At 37.2% G+C, this 14,696-nt stretch overlaps 1 protein-coding gene across 1 annotated transcript in view; it reads right to left on the bottom strand.

The window, feature by feature from the left end:
• Positions 1–4,128: 4,128 nt before the first annotated feature.
• The window catches only part of LOC139726571 (probable RNA polymerase II nuclear localization protein SLC7A6OS), a 70,630-nt gene continuing 60,062 nt past the window's right edge, over positions 4,129–14,696 (bottom strand). The window contains exons 2-5 of the mRNA XM_071637564.1: positions 9,719–10,084; positions 8,108–8,293; positions 5,755–5,881; positions 4,129–5,094 (exon numbers count right to left, since the gene is read on the bottom strand). Coding sequence (XP_071493665.1) covers positions 4,931–5,094; positions 5,755–5,881; positions 8,108–8,293; positions 9,719–10,084 — 843 coding nt within the window. The 3' untranslated portion in view covers positions 4,129–4,930. The remainder of the gene's footprint in view (positions 5,095–5,754; positions 5,882–8,107; positions 8,294–9,718; positions 10,085–14,696) is intronic.

Genomic DNA, 14,696 nt, shown 5'->3' with positions numbered 1-14,696 from the left:
CGATAACAGTCCATCACCTGTCTTGTCTCAAGCCAAAACTGCTGCAAGTTTTTTCTTTTCACAAAACTACCCAATCCTAGTTAATACCTGTGCCAGTCTGTGGGAAAGACTAACTTCTGCAACATGTCCAATCCCAATGATCTCTATGGGAGTATATGGATATCTCACACGCTAATCACTTTGAAGCCACTGCGCCGCCATCTTACCATGCACACTGCTCATACACTTGTGTACGGAACTCACGATATCACATGATCTTGGTGGCAGTATCTGCTGGAAAATGCATGCAAATCCCCACAGTGTGCCTAGTAACATGGCAGCATGGTGGCTTCACTTGTTTATACAGCGTGAATCAGGCCAATGCGATATCCAGTTAGGTTATATAGAAATCAGTGGTCCAATCCCTGTGTGTGTTCCATGGACAGAAACAGCTAGGCAGACTAGTCTTCTGTCCAGTCTGTTGGCACAGCATGTTCGATATAATATGTACTAAGTAATCCTAGGTCTTGAATCGACACCTGTACACAGGATATGTAAAGAATTGAGCAGAAAGTATATAGATGAACAAAAAAAAGCCACTTGAAGACTGGTGAAGAGTCTACTTACCCTTAGGTGTGCTAAATCTTTCATCATGTGCCTATGCTGCCTTTTTGTTACAAACCACAGGCCATGAATTGACAAATGAAAAATTGTGTTATTTCATACATGAAGACATATTTCCCATCTAGAAGCAAATGAAAAACATCTTGATGCGCAGTCTGCACCTTTTGTTAATTTGGACATCTCAAACAGTGTCAAATGAGATGCAGCGTATTCTACCTAAATAAAGCAGAAGTTTGAAAGATAGTACAGAAGTTGTTACGATGTAGGTTTACCACCATACACATTATTTCAGATAGTATTCAGAGTTTGCTTTAGTACTTTACTGCCTCAAACTGAATGACTTACATTTCACTATGTACCATTCTATCTAGGTCAGCTTGTGCTATTTTGATAGAGAAATACCACTAACATAGTAAATGAATGTCACCAACATCCAAATGACTTTCTAAAGGGCTACAATAGATACTTTACTTCTCTTACTGTATACACCGAATATTTCGCCAGGTTTCTATTTTCACAAATTTTGGGAGTCAGGCGCTATTCCCTAAATTAAAGACACACAAAAATGACTCTGATCCCGATATGAATGTGACACACACGTAGACATTTTCTCCGTTCAGTACAGTACTCGACGATCGCAAATTTAACCACTCGTGAAGTCGTTGGGAAGTCCCGATTCGCAAAAATTTAGACTCGCTAAATATATGGCGTATACAGTATTCAATATTATGTAACATTCTTATGCTTCATATTGCTCTAAAGTCGCTATCTTGCCATGCACCAAACAAATGCCAAATCAACATCAGTGCTCTATCAATTGAGCCTAAGACGCAAATTCCTTTACAGATCTGGCTTCTGTAGGACACTTACTCAGCAAAGTACAAAATGACATTATCACTTTCAACATTCTGAGAAATTTCCAACTTTCTCGTTCCCAAAAGCAGTAGTTTTCTTCAGAAAAAAGCTGACAAACGTGTACATCTGAAATAGGGTTGTATCTCAAATTGGCAACAAATTCTTACACAAAAACGCACATTCAAGTCCTTGTTATCATGTAAGATTTACATACTAAATCCGACCTCATACAACTAGATTTTTGTCCTCTTAAATTTCAGAAGATGCCGAGAGTATAAAATTGAAAGGAAAACTCACAGCATATTTTGTTCTAGACTGCAACATCACCTGTGCACATAGCTTGAGCTTTAAATCTGTTTTTCAAAAGTGTCCTTCCAACATCCAAAAAATCTTCTGATAAAAATCTGCCGAATACTGAGTTCTTGTGATTAAAGATTACTGACAGCTGTTCAAAGTGCAACAGCAGATGAAATATAACTGCTGGACATACTAGGAACTTGCTATGGTATGAATAGATATTGTCAGCATAGTATTCAGATGTAGCTGGTGGTTACTAAAGTACATTTGCATGGGTATGTTAACAGTTTGGCTTGATAACCCTAAAATCTGTGCATTGATCAATCAAAAGTTCTTACACACTCATGAAAGCAATCATGCAAAAAATGAAACATCATAATGTCTGGTAATTTGGAAGATAGGGAGCCCAATTTTGTTTTGAGGGTATATGATGATGATGATAATAATGATTAAGCATATTATTAGTATCGTTACCTGGTATACTGGAAGATAAACGTATCTCTACATGTTTGACTAATACACGATTAATATCAATATTTTTGGCATTTTTATTGTGGTATATCCTCACTCAAGCACATATTGTGTATACAATTTCAAAGAGATGAAATATTCAATATTCTGTGGTAGTATTTTATCTAACATCACAGCCAAACCAAGTGTAGATTTCTACTAGCTTACTGGTTTCTGAAACTTTGTGTAACATATGGAAATATTTCATTGATGTAGTAATTAGATGCATGCATTCATACTAGTCACCTGCACATTATACTTCAAGCCAAAGTTTAAGAGCTTTGTAGGCAGAAAACCCGCTGCACAAAAAGTACCATGCAGGCATAAAACTGTTTTGTTCATTTTTAAAATACATCATCAACACCATCTCATTTTATTCTAGTTTGATGCATCTTAAGATACAGCACTAAAATATGTGACATGTCATGGCAAAAACATAAACTAGGTCGCAGTTTACTGAAAAAAGCAGTATCAAATATTGAAGAACCCTTAACAAATTACCTAAGAGACTGAAAAAATGTAACCCCGATGATTACTAAAATATTTAGCCTTGTCAAGCTAAAAACAAAACAAAGCACTTGAGACACATTTGGTATTTCAGGAAAACAGAAGGGAAGCACCAAGCATGTTATCTTTTAACGACCCCATTTACATGGGATTTTTAGAGCCTTGAAGCTCTCGCTTTCAGTAGATTAAAATTTGATGTGTGAACGGGACAACTGTCCCGGAGAAAGTTTACATATAAGAAAATAAAAATGATGAAAATGATTTCAGCCACATGAAATCTGAATCCACACTGGAACAAATCTATAATTTGGGGTAGAGCATTATACATAGCAAGTAAAGATCAAGTAATTCTGTGATTTGTTTGCACCTTTTCTTCTGTTTACTAAGCACATACTGTTGAACAAAGCAGCATTGGAACAACAACAACAACAAGAACGAACAAAAAGAAAAGAATTGTTAGCGAGCAATGCAATGCACTGTTCATGTTACAAGTAATGATGAAATTTGTTAGAAAAATACATGCTAAGAAGAGGAGTCACGTCAATATTCTCATTTACCAAAAGCAAGCAGCTAAAACTGGCACTGTAAATGTACTGTGCATATCCTTATTTTTGTTTCAATATTATCACCCAATACACATGCAAATATTGCATTTCTACATCAAATATGAAATTCTCTTGTTGCCTATTGTAGGATGGCAGATACCCTAACCTGCCATAGACATTTTTCTTTTTAAAATGGACAAGTAAACTTTAAGCCACCAAGCTAATAGATAACCAGTATTTTGTGCTAAATGGATGCAAAAGTAAAAAAAAAAAAAAAAAAAAAAAAAAAGAAGAAGAAAAGATTCATTATGAATGAAATGAATGAACCCTTTAGTACTACCCATAAGAAGCTGATAGAAATGTAGATATCTGCAATTAGCTGTCACACATATATATTTACTGAAAAAGAGATGATTGCCTATAATATCACTTTCACATATTTCTGCTCTCGGTGCAGAAATCAAAATGGCATAAACCTGCAGTTGTGTTCATGCTGTATCAGGATAAAATCTAAAAAGAAGATAAAAATCGGTACTGCGCCTTTCCTCATGACTTTTAGAAGAAAGCAAGAAACTCTGTCACCAAAGAAAATAATCTGTTAAACTGCAAACAATTCTCCTCATCACCAAAATGTATGTAAATGTTTAAAAAAGTAAATTTACATGTATATATGAATAAGAACGATGCCATTTATCATCTTTTGAGCAAATCTGACTGCAGTAGCAGACCTTTTCCACCCCCTATCCCTTCACCAAACTCTGGAAGTAGAAATGCATGGCTACTGAAAGTACGGATTGTATAGATACCATGTTTCAAATTGGAAAGATGTGACAGAATCTTCTGTCATATTTCTCTTACTTTTGTTTCCAAACTTCAGATCATGTGGGTAGTTCCTCATGAGCTGCATTTCTTTTCCAAAAGGCTATTGCCCCAGCGAAAATAGATTGGTCCAATTCTAATAATGAAAGAGAAGTGATCGCATTTTTAATTACTATGTCTGCCCATGCAAAAGCCATTTTGCAAATTAAGAAGAAAAAAAAAAGGATAACTCCATGCCATTAAAAATTGGCCATAGCCAGTAAATAAAAATCTCCAATACAATAGAAATACATCTCCATTTGACAGTAATTGCATTGCACAATAAACCTTTGTTCACAGGAGTAAACTTAGGCCCTTCTCAAAGCAATTACATTTTAGTACTTCAATCTCTGCAAACATTTTCAATGTGTCAATTAAACAAATATATCACATGCTGCGGCAAATCCACACCATGCGATGAACTCTGTAGGACCTGGTCCATCACTCTGTAGGACCTGGTCCATCTGTCACGTGGACTTGGCCCAGAGAAGGAATGTCTTATCTGCACATAAGTAGAGTACTGTTCCAGACATCACTTTTTCTGTAGGTCGCTGCTTCTTGTCACTGTACCCTCTAGTGCTGATTCCAATCTCCTACACCAGTCTTGATGACTTCTCTGAGATTCATCTACCTACATGTGAGAGGGAAGTACTCTACAATCTATGACAGATACTATAACAGTCTTGAAGCCTGTCATCACCCACTGCATGGGGAAATGAGCTCCTATTGGTTGCCTTGAGTCCTCTTTCAGCCAATCACATGAGGTCATCTAGGGGGTCCCGCCCACCGCTTAAATAGTCCAGATTCTTGGCGGGTCTCTTCCGGTAGTCGCCATAATCATTAAGGATGTCGTCATCGTCACTGGACATGTCACCATAGCGATATTCGTCATGGTATTCATCAAATAGATCTGCATGTCCTGAAAGATACACAAACATTCCAGCACAAAACTGATGTCAAGAACAACAAAGCAAAACAGGGCAAATCATTTATAAAAGTCATCATGATTCATGGAATAACAGTCACACAGATGATTTTGTGACATCTGATGACATTCTAAAAGCTGATAAAATGATGAAAAAAAAAGAGCAAATGAATCCAGCCACTACATTTCATTGACCCCTTTCCCACTTTTTTTACACCCTATCTCCTTTCACATTAATTTCAGAACACTAATTCAGCATTGCAGCCCTTGTTTCCCCAGACCAGATTATCCATGCAACTCCACATCCTGCAAACACTCAAATTTCTTTAGCTGGCCCTTAAAAACGGCCAAAGAAATATCTGGACTTCACATATCTCATAAGATGCTTCACCCATTCACTCTTGAATGTGCATGAGGTCTTCCTCCCACATAAATACAAGATAACATTGGATGCAAACTAGTTGAATGTAGCTCTCTAAACTCTGAGCAGTGTCAATTCCTTTCTAATTCACACCTGATGAAATCAGAAGAAAAACTGATGCCAGGTAAATTATTACACAATAAACTGAAATCCTATTGCACACACACAAAAAAAAATCCAAGCATCAACGCTCTTCAAGCTTCTCCCTGCACTGAGTTTGTCTTCTCTCTTACTTTTATCGGGGTCCTCGTCAGGGTAGTCGTTCCTCCAGTTGTTCTCGTCGTTGCTGTCGTCCTCGTCATCGTACACCTCGTGGGAGTCCTCTTCGAAGAAGTCATGGACCAACTCCTCATCCTCCAACTGTTAGGAGACATCAAAGCATGAAGGGAGGGGGTGACTATTAGAAACGTACACTCTCCAGCACCGGAAACTGGTATGACTCTTGACTGAAGAAGTAAAGAGACGTTTCCATGACAACTGACTAGTTACTAGGCAGGTTGGATTTGATTTCCTTCTTGCTCACATCACCAATATGTCTACATCTTTCATATTTGTGAACATTCACTCTTTTGTCTCATAAGGGTTTGTTTGGACAACTGTATACCTGCACTGAGTATTCCTATTAAAGAGTTGACAAAAAAACTAACAATGGAGAAGAAGGATGATGATGAGGATGACAAAGATTAGGAAGAGGAGGGAGAGGTGGAGGAGAAGGAAAAAGATGAGTAGGAGGGGGAAGACGATTGAAGAAGAGATGGAGGAGGAAGAATGACTTTAAATATTACTGGAGGAAGATGCAAGAATGACCTGGAGGATAATGTCCATTCATGGTGTAGATGGTAATGGGTCACATAACAGAAACTGAGGCTGAATGAATTGCACAGAAGGTTGTATTGCCATTCATGTGAGTGGAGCAGAGCGGAGCAAAGCTGATGATGAAAATCTCCATCACCATCCTTTCTCCATTCAAGTGGCGGATTGACTTAAAGGGATCGTATAGTTTTGGTTGAGACCTAATTTCAGGTTTCTAAAATTTTTTGGTGAGACAATGAGAAACCTCTTGAAAGAGCATGTAATTCTATGAGGAATTCAACGTTTATTTGATGAAAATTGGTTTTGAAATGACTGAGATATCCAAAAAAGAGCGATACTAATAAAGTGTGGGACCCACACTTTATTACGATTGCTTTGTTTTACTTTGTTTTTGGATGTTTCAGTCATTCCAAACATGATTTATATCAAATAAACTTTGATTTCCTCTTAAAATGGTATGCTCTGTACTATATCATACATGTTTTCTTGGTATCTCGCAAAAAGTTAAAAGCCCAATTCTCATCTCCACCAATACTGTACCATCCCTTTAATATTCACACCGTGTCTAACATTATAATGCTACATTATCTTATACCCATCTGGTGCTTGAGCGCCTAAATGAGCCTGGTGTCTTTTGGTAACTATGCCAAATCTTTAACCCTCGGTTGTAAGCCCAGTTGCCCAGGTGGTCAAGCAACATTATCATAACACCACCAATTTGGGCGATTGGTCACTGTTGAGTGACCGCCCACCTGGGCTCAGTATCCCCAAACTAATTAGCAATCCACACCAGAGAGTGTTGCTATATCTTTCCCCATTAGTGATCTTCACTGCATCTTAATCATCTGACTGCAGTCCATATTGAATCTCCACAATGACATCACTGTCATATCTTCATAATCATACGCCAGAAGCTGTACACGTAGATTCACTATTGAAACTAGTAGAGATGCTTGCATGCATTAAAATCACAACTTGTAAGGATTCAACATAACAGCGAAGGTAAGAGCAATGATCCTGGTTTAACAGTAAATCTCTGGGCCCTTTTCATAAAACTTGTTATCGATAACAAGTTACAACAGTTGTTACAAACTACTGAAATCCTTGATCCTGATTGGCTGAAAGCAAATTTGTCATAGAAATGTGGCAGTTGTTACTGATAAGAGGTTTTATGAAACGGGACCCTTGTTAGTCAAATTTTCTGCAGTAAAGCACTGTACTTTCATATCCTGATATTTTCCTTTAATGTAGATCCAAAAATTGAATTAAACTTTGTTTACGACAGATACTGTCATAGTTCATGGCTTTTTTTTATTGGTCATTTGCCTTTCTAGAGTGAGTGAAGTCAAATAACAATAGCAATATCTCCAGCTTGCATAAAGTCTTCGTGTGTATAGCTACTGAATGGTAAGTCTGGGGTTTGGGTTTTTGCAACAACAGCAGCAACACAAACAAAAGTAGCCACAACTGCATTTGTTGGTTTGCTTATTTGTTCAGGTGTATGATTTATCTTATTTGTACCTACAATAAATGATAAAAGGAAAGCTTGTATGCATTCACATGACTTTCTGTGCTGCAATCACAAGGATCTCAACCACTGACATTTTTCAAAACACAAAAGTATTGTGAATTTCTCAAACTTAAACCTCATTCACATTTCTTTGCTTTACTCCACTTTTGCACGAATTGGCCGAATTAACTCCTCACGAATCTAAAATACATCATCATGAAACTTAAAATTCCCAGGAGTGAGTCTATTCCTAATGTTTGTACCTGCATGCCCGTTACGACAGTCTGCCCAAAGTCCAGCTGGTTGTCGTCTGCGTAGTAGAGATCGTAGACGTACTCATTATCTGCCGAGTCGTCGATGACGAGCTTCTCCCGAATCATCTGAACTGAATTACACGTTATGGCATCCGACTTTGATGACTGCCTCTTGTAACTGCTCGACGCCTTGCTCTGAATATTTTGGAGACACAAAGAATGCTTGAAATATACAATTATAGATTGGTATTCTTCAGAGATGGTAGTTCTAAGAGAGACCAAAGACTGGGACTAGATGATATAAAGTTAAAAGTATTTTTAGGTGTATAATCCCTCAGAGTTGGGAATTGACCTGACGAAATTGAACAACCATTAATGCCTGAGGGAAGGGTGTGGGAGGAGGGGTGTCCCCACTACCTTGGTAAGGAGGTTTGGTATTCTTAAAAATTTTGCAATCTGGAGCATACTACATATATTGTTTTGGCCTTTTCTGATTTGAAAACAAAAATATTCTGAGGCTACAGTGAGAACGTGAGTTTTCTAGTGCTTGGAAATCCACGTGTTTTTTTTTTTAATTTATTTGTGGGGAAGTTGTTTGTGAGGTGTGAGATAAAAGTTTGACAGATGAGTGTTCTTGAAAAAGACACCTGAGGCATGAGTCTCACACCTAATGGGTGAGACTTGGTAAGTGTAATGTGTGGTTCGTGCAATATCACTGATCAGTGCAGATATGCAAAGCTTTGAAATTCTAGAACTTTCTCATTTCAAGTCTGCTTTTAATGAAGTCTCTATAATCTTGTTTGTCTAAGTTTGTTCTTTAAAAAAAAATCAATGCTAACTTGACTATAGTGTGAGAACAAGGTTTAAAGGAAACCAAACCCAAATATAAATTTGGATTGAGTGTAAATAGCAATACATCATTTTAAGTTTGGATAAAATTGGACAGTATTCTAAAGTTTCAGTGCAGTCACTGCTGGATAAGGATACTACTACAGTTCATAACATCACTGTGGACAACAATATAGAGGAAATATATGTAGAATTCTACAAAATTTGATTTTTCATGGAAAGTATACATTCCATCAACATGCTACTGACACATGTTAAGGGTAATGTTATTCCCTCTGCTTTCTGAAAGAGGTAAGCAAAGTGCTCTTTCATCATGCTAGAAAAGTGAAAATATGTTGAATTTTCTTTATATTTTCTATGATATTGTTGTCCATAATGACGTCATGAAATGTAGCAGTCTCCTTAGTAATTGTCTAGTGATGACGGCACCGAAACGGTAAAAATTACTTACTTTTGAATGGAATGTCCAATTTTCCTCAAACTTTCACTGATGAGTTCAACTAATATTGCTGCTTTCACTCAATCCAAATTCATATTTGGGTTTTGGTTTCCTTTAATGCTAGAAATCAAATTTGAACAAAGCAGGGCAACTAATATTATGTAATCTAGATAATCACGGCTTAGAATTAGTATACGGTAGTTTTTTGCTGTAAATTTTGATTCATAAACATCTTAGTAGTTGTTTTTTTTTGTGTGTGTCCTTTTTTCTACGTGCAAAAGAAAAAAACCAGAAAAATAAAACATGCTGACTCCTTGCACTATGCAACCTACCTCATCCATAACAACATCAAAGAGACTGAACAGGTCCTTTGCTTCCGCACCATTGCTGTGACTGGACCCATTCCTAACACTAGAGGGCTCACTCTGCCCATCGAGTCCACTAAGATTCAGTCCTCTATGGGAGGAGACGATCTCAAATCGGCCCTCCTTCTGTGAGGCCAGCTGCGACGCTCGACTCTTGCTCTTAGAACTCGACTTTGATTTTGACTTTGACTTGCTCTTTTTGGACTTCTTTGATGAGGACGATGATGATTCTGATGACGATGATGGCTTTGGTTTTGGCTTGGCTGGTTCTAGGTTTGCGTAGAGATGCACTGTGCTGAGGGCTGCTTGAATCCTCTGTGAAATAGGTTGGTCCTGGAGAGGAAAAAAATATAATCAAATCAATTTAATGCAAATTATGCAAATATTTGAATATACTTTACTATACTTGCACTTAATAAAGCAAGTGTGTCAAAGGAAATGACCAAAGTGTTATCAAAAAACACAAAACAGCATAGAACGTACCTATATGAGTTACAAAGGATACAAGATGCAGCGAGCATTGTGATGAAGGGTGAAAGATAGCATGGTTTTCATAAAAGGAGGAAACATTTCATCCAGAAATTGCAATTTTTTCTTTTATGATCAAAAAATTTTATATTTTATATCATACATTTTTTTGATCAAAAAAATTTGCTGGTATTATTTGACAAGTCCTCTAACAAGTTCTCTAACAAAATGTGTTTGGTATATAACCTTAAGATTAAAAGTTTTATGTGTAGATCTATTGGTGTTATAATATATTTGTAAATATAGATAGGGTCTCATCCACGTCAAGCTCTGCTTTTGATGACGGTCCCCTGTATTGATTTCTCCTTTGTTCATAATACAGTATGCCTTAATATGTTGCTTTGATTCACATCTTATTACAGACTGATGTTTTTATAAAATTGACATTTCTTACATTTATTTGCATGTTATACTCTCCTTTTTTTTTGCATACTCTGTATCACTTTGTTTTCATTTGTTATTGCATTTGGAGAAAGAAAATGCAGAAATAAACCAAATCAAACCAAACCAAAACCAAGTCAGAATCATAATGATATTTGTGTGTTGGTTCCAAGACATTATGTCCCCAGAAAAAACTTTTTTGATTAGATATAATATTACCAGCAGACTGTGTAGCGTGCATTTATACCGTGTATGTTCCCATACTGGTGACTAATTTCCTTTACATTCAATTTTCTTGAAATTAAGATATCATAAACCTTAATTTTTCTACTACAAATCCCTGAATTTCTGAGCAGATTCCAACATAGTCCACACTTGAAATAACCGTTACCATTACCAAAAAATCAATCAAATCAAATCAAATCAAATCAAAATTGTCTATAGGTACTGTAGTATCATGGATTGTACGACGCACGAGTATACTTAGAAATACAAAGAGTAAGGGCTGGGACTTAATTAGCAACAGAATCTGGTGAAAGGAAGACAGAGTTGAGGAACCAAGGTCTTGGAATTTCACTTTTCCATGTTACTTTATGTGTGCGTGCGCGTGTGTGTGTATCCTTCCTTTAACGAATGTGTATCTCAAGGGGGCCAAGTTAAAAAGGGATATTGGTGAATGACTACACCAACAAATTATGCACAATTTATTCCAAGCTCACTGAAGCAGAAATGTCTCTGGCCACATAATCACCCTCCTTGTCCGTGCCTGGAAAACCGGTGAAGCAGGGAACATGCTGAAATGGATTTCTCAGGTGCGTGCAAGCAGCAAGGCGGTGACAACGTGTAAGGACAGATGGGGGGGGGGGGGGGAGGTGGGGTGGGGAGGGGGGCATTGCTAGTTTACATCCCAGGCTTTGTGAAAAAAAAAATTAAGTTTCAAACTACTGTACTTACAATAAGCTGCTTTACTTAAGAATTGGATTCAAAGCAGTCGCCTTTAACATGTTAATTTATTCAATGTTGAATAAAGTTAACTGCATAGCAAGAATAGATCACGCCCTCTATGTTCTCTGTGGTAGATGTTGAATGAAGCTTGCTGTGTTTTAGGAATGAATAATTTCCTTTGTAAGGAATGAACACATTTTCTCATCCCACTCTTCTCAGATGTAGGCATCCCATGAATGAACAATTTGAAAAAAAAACTTGAAAAAGGAAAGGAGATTAACTTAGAAGACTTAAGACAAAGAGATTGAATTTCTTTTTTTCATTTCAATTGTCACGATGTTACTACGACTACTGTAGATTTCATAGAATAAACACAATATTCCATGTTAACCTATACACATCTGTGCTTAGGAAATTATGGCTTGTGAATACAAAGCACCACTTTCCACACACACAAGTCAGAATACTGCAACCAAAATTCTAACCTTTAGGTGAGCAAATCTAACAATGGTATACTTTGCCTTTCTCCAATTTCAATTTTAATTTTGAAAAAAGACTAGCAAGGAGACATATAACAGGGCTCAACATTAATAGTGGCCCGGTGGCCCAGGGCCACCATATATTGATGTGAAGCCACCAAATGTCCAAAAAGGTCATCTTTTGGTGGCCCAATCAATCAGGCAACCAGGATCTGAAATGGATTGATATCATATGGTTCCTTTTAGTTCGGGCCACCAAAATTCACCATTTCAAGATCAGTGGTGCCATGGCCACAAGGAAAAAAAAGTTGATGTGTTACCCTGCATATAAAAATGAAATGTATGCCAGCAAACAAGAATTCTATTCTCTGTAAATTAGCATCTCTCAGAATGGATTAATTCTAAAGGAACTACATGTTACTGTCACAAAACATTAAATCACCACTTAGTTTAGGTACAGCTGGCAAAGCGTGCTGTCATAACCACAGGGCTGCCAACCTTGAGTGAGAGTTTGGCATGAAACACTGCGAGGGAGCGGAGCGCGCACCGACCTCCTGGCTAGCGCCTGGCGGCCTGCTGTGCGGCCGTACGTACGTACGTATTACGTACACAGTCAGTGTATGTAAAGCGATGTAAAGCACACGTCATAGCCATAAATGTACTGTAATTTGCCAAAAGTACAAGCTACGCTCACGTGGTATAGGTAGAAACCAATCGTAATCCAATAACTCGTCTTTGCGCACGAACTGAAAATGATTAGTTTTGGTTAAGCTTTACATACTTTAAATCTCGAAATTTTGGGCTTGGGCATATCGATATTCGGAATATCAGAGAATTTAGATATTATATTTATTTTTGTAGTCATGTACATTCCATTTTGGGGGTTTAGCATGAGATTTCGTTTATCAGAGTGAGACAGTCAAAATTGGTTGAGTTGCGTGAGTCTCACGCTCAATGCGTGAGAGTTGGCAGCCCTGTAACCATGCATTGCCATGGAAACTGGTTCTTAACAACCTAATCTGGCCCAAGTACTGTATCTGTGAACACTATTGTTGCCAACCACACTTGCACAGTCCGGTTCCAACCCAAGCTATAACAAAAGACTGTGACATCATCACTTTGGTACTCTATTCAAAAGGCAATACTGTAAAACAAGGAATGTTTACATGCATTTTAATTTCGCAAATTTCGGGAGAGCCACGATTTGCGAAATTAAAATGCAGGCAAAAGTTCTTGCCTACACTACATGCATTGAATGCTAGAGGCAACTCACGAAAATTTCATGCCGCGAAAAAGGCAGTTAGCTCCAATTTGCAAACATTTCATGCCACGAAAATATTGTGTTTACAGCAGATCATGTACACCATAGGATGTGGACAGGGTTGTGAGCTAAGACTAGCTGCACATCACTTGATCCACTTCAAGCTCTCTCTTGCCAATGTGGCTGAGGCATACTGGTTTTGAAAGGTGAACAGCTCTGTGAAGCACTTCAAAAACATCATCAACAACAACAATAACCAGCGTCGCTTCCAATCACCTTACCACGGCTATATGCATGCCCTGCGTCTATACAACACATGTGCGTCATGTTTGATCACAACCTCCGTGATAGACTGGGCTGATGTCATATGGTGTTAACATCTACACAGTCTGCATATCTCATTCATGCCAATGAGCATTTCCTCAGCCCGAGTGTCTTATTAAACATGGAAATGAAGATGACGTGGCGAAGAAAAACTAGAGCCTCAAGACTTGCACTTTCATTTTTGTCAAATATTAACAGAACTATAAACACAGCTAATTGCACATCACTAATTGCCCATGTCATGTTCATTCCTGAATTTGTATTCAATACTTATACATGTACTAAATAACATGAACAACTTTTTAATATTCATACTGTTAAACACCATGGGAAGATATCAATATTTTGTAACAATAACATTCTGACTATGATAGTAGCATTTTTGGATAACTTTATTATTCTTTTGGTCTTATCATATCATGTAAATATCATTGTGTACCAATGACATGAATGACCTATTGTTAAAGTCTGAAAAATATTTGAAATAAGAAAGATTCTACCAATTTAACACGGTTATTATATTCTTTTTGTAAATTGTCCCCATACTGTACATGTCCCCTGATCATTTCATGACAGTGCTACCAATGAAATTAAATCAGCTTTTGATGTTACATAAACTTCTAGGGATAAGGCGCAATGCTGAAAATTTGTATTCATATTCAAATTTGTTCCCTCAGTATAATGAATAACATTAGTTGAGGTTTTCATGTGACTAGTCAGTACACTTACAAAGGATATTACATAGTCATGTAAATTCCAACATGACTTTAGCTACACCTGTCTTGCGAATTATTACAGCTTACACTTGAATCCTTCATGCATTTTAGTCTACACTTTACTCATGATATCACAGGACAAATTTCTAAATAGCATCTATCATATGATAATGATGATACTGATACTGGTCAATAATAATAATAATAATAATAATAAAAATGATGATACTAACAACAACAATAATAATGGCAACAAAAAAATTACATTATCATCATCATTACTATCGTCACCAATATCCTTATTCTTATTC

This window comes from Diadema antillarum, unplaced genomic scaffold, assembly GCF_040938485.1.
Source record: "Diadema antillarum isolate AM-2024a unplaced genomic scaffold, OU_Dant_1.0 scf00000017, whole genome shotgun sequence".
Classification (NCBI taxonomy): Eukaryota; Metazoa; Echinodermata; class Echinoidea; order Diadematoida; family Diadematidae; genus Diadema; species Diadema antillarum.
This window is presented reverse-complemented; position numbering and strand designations above follow the sequence as displayed.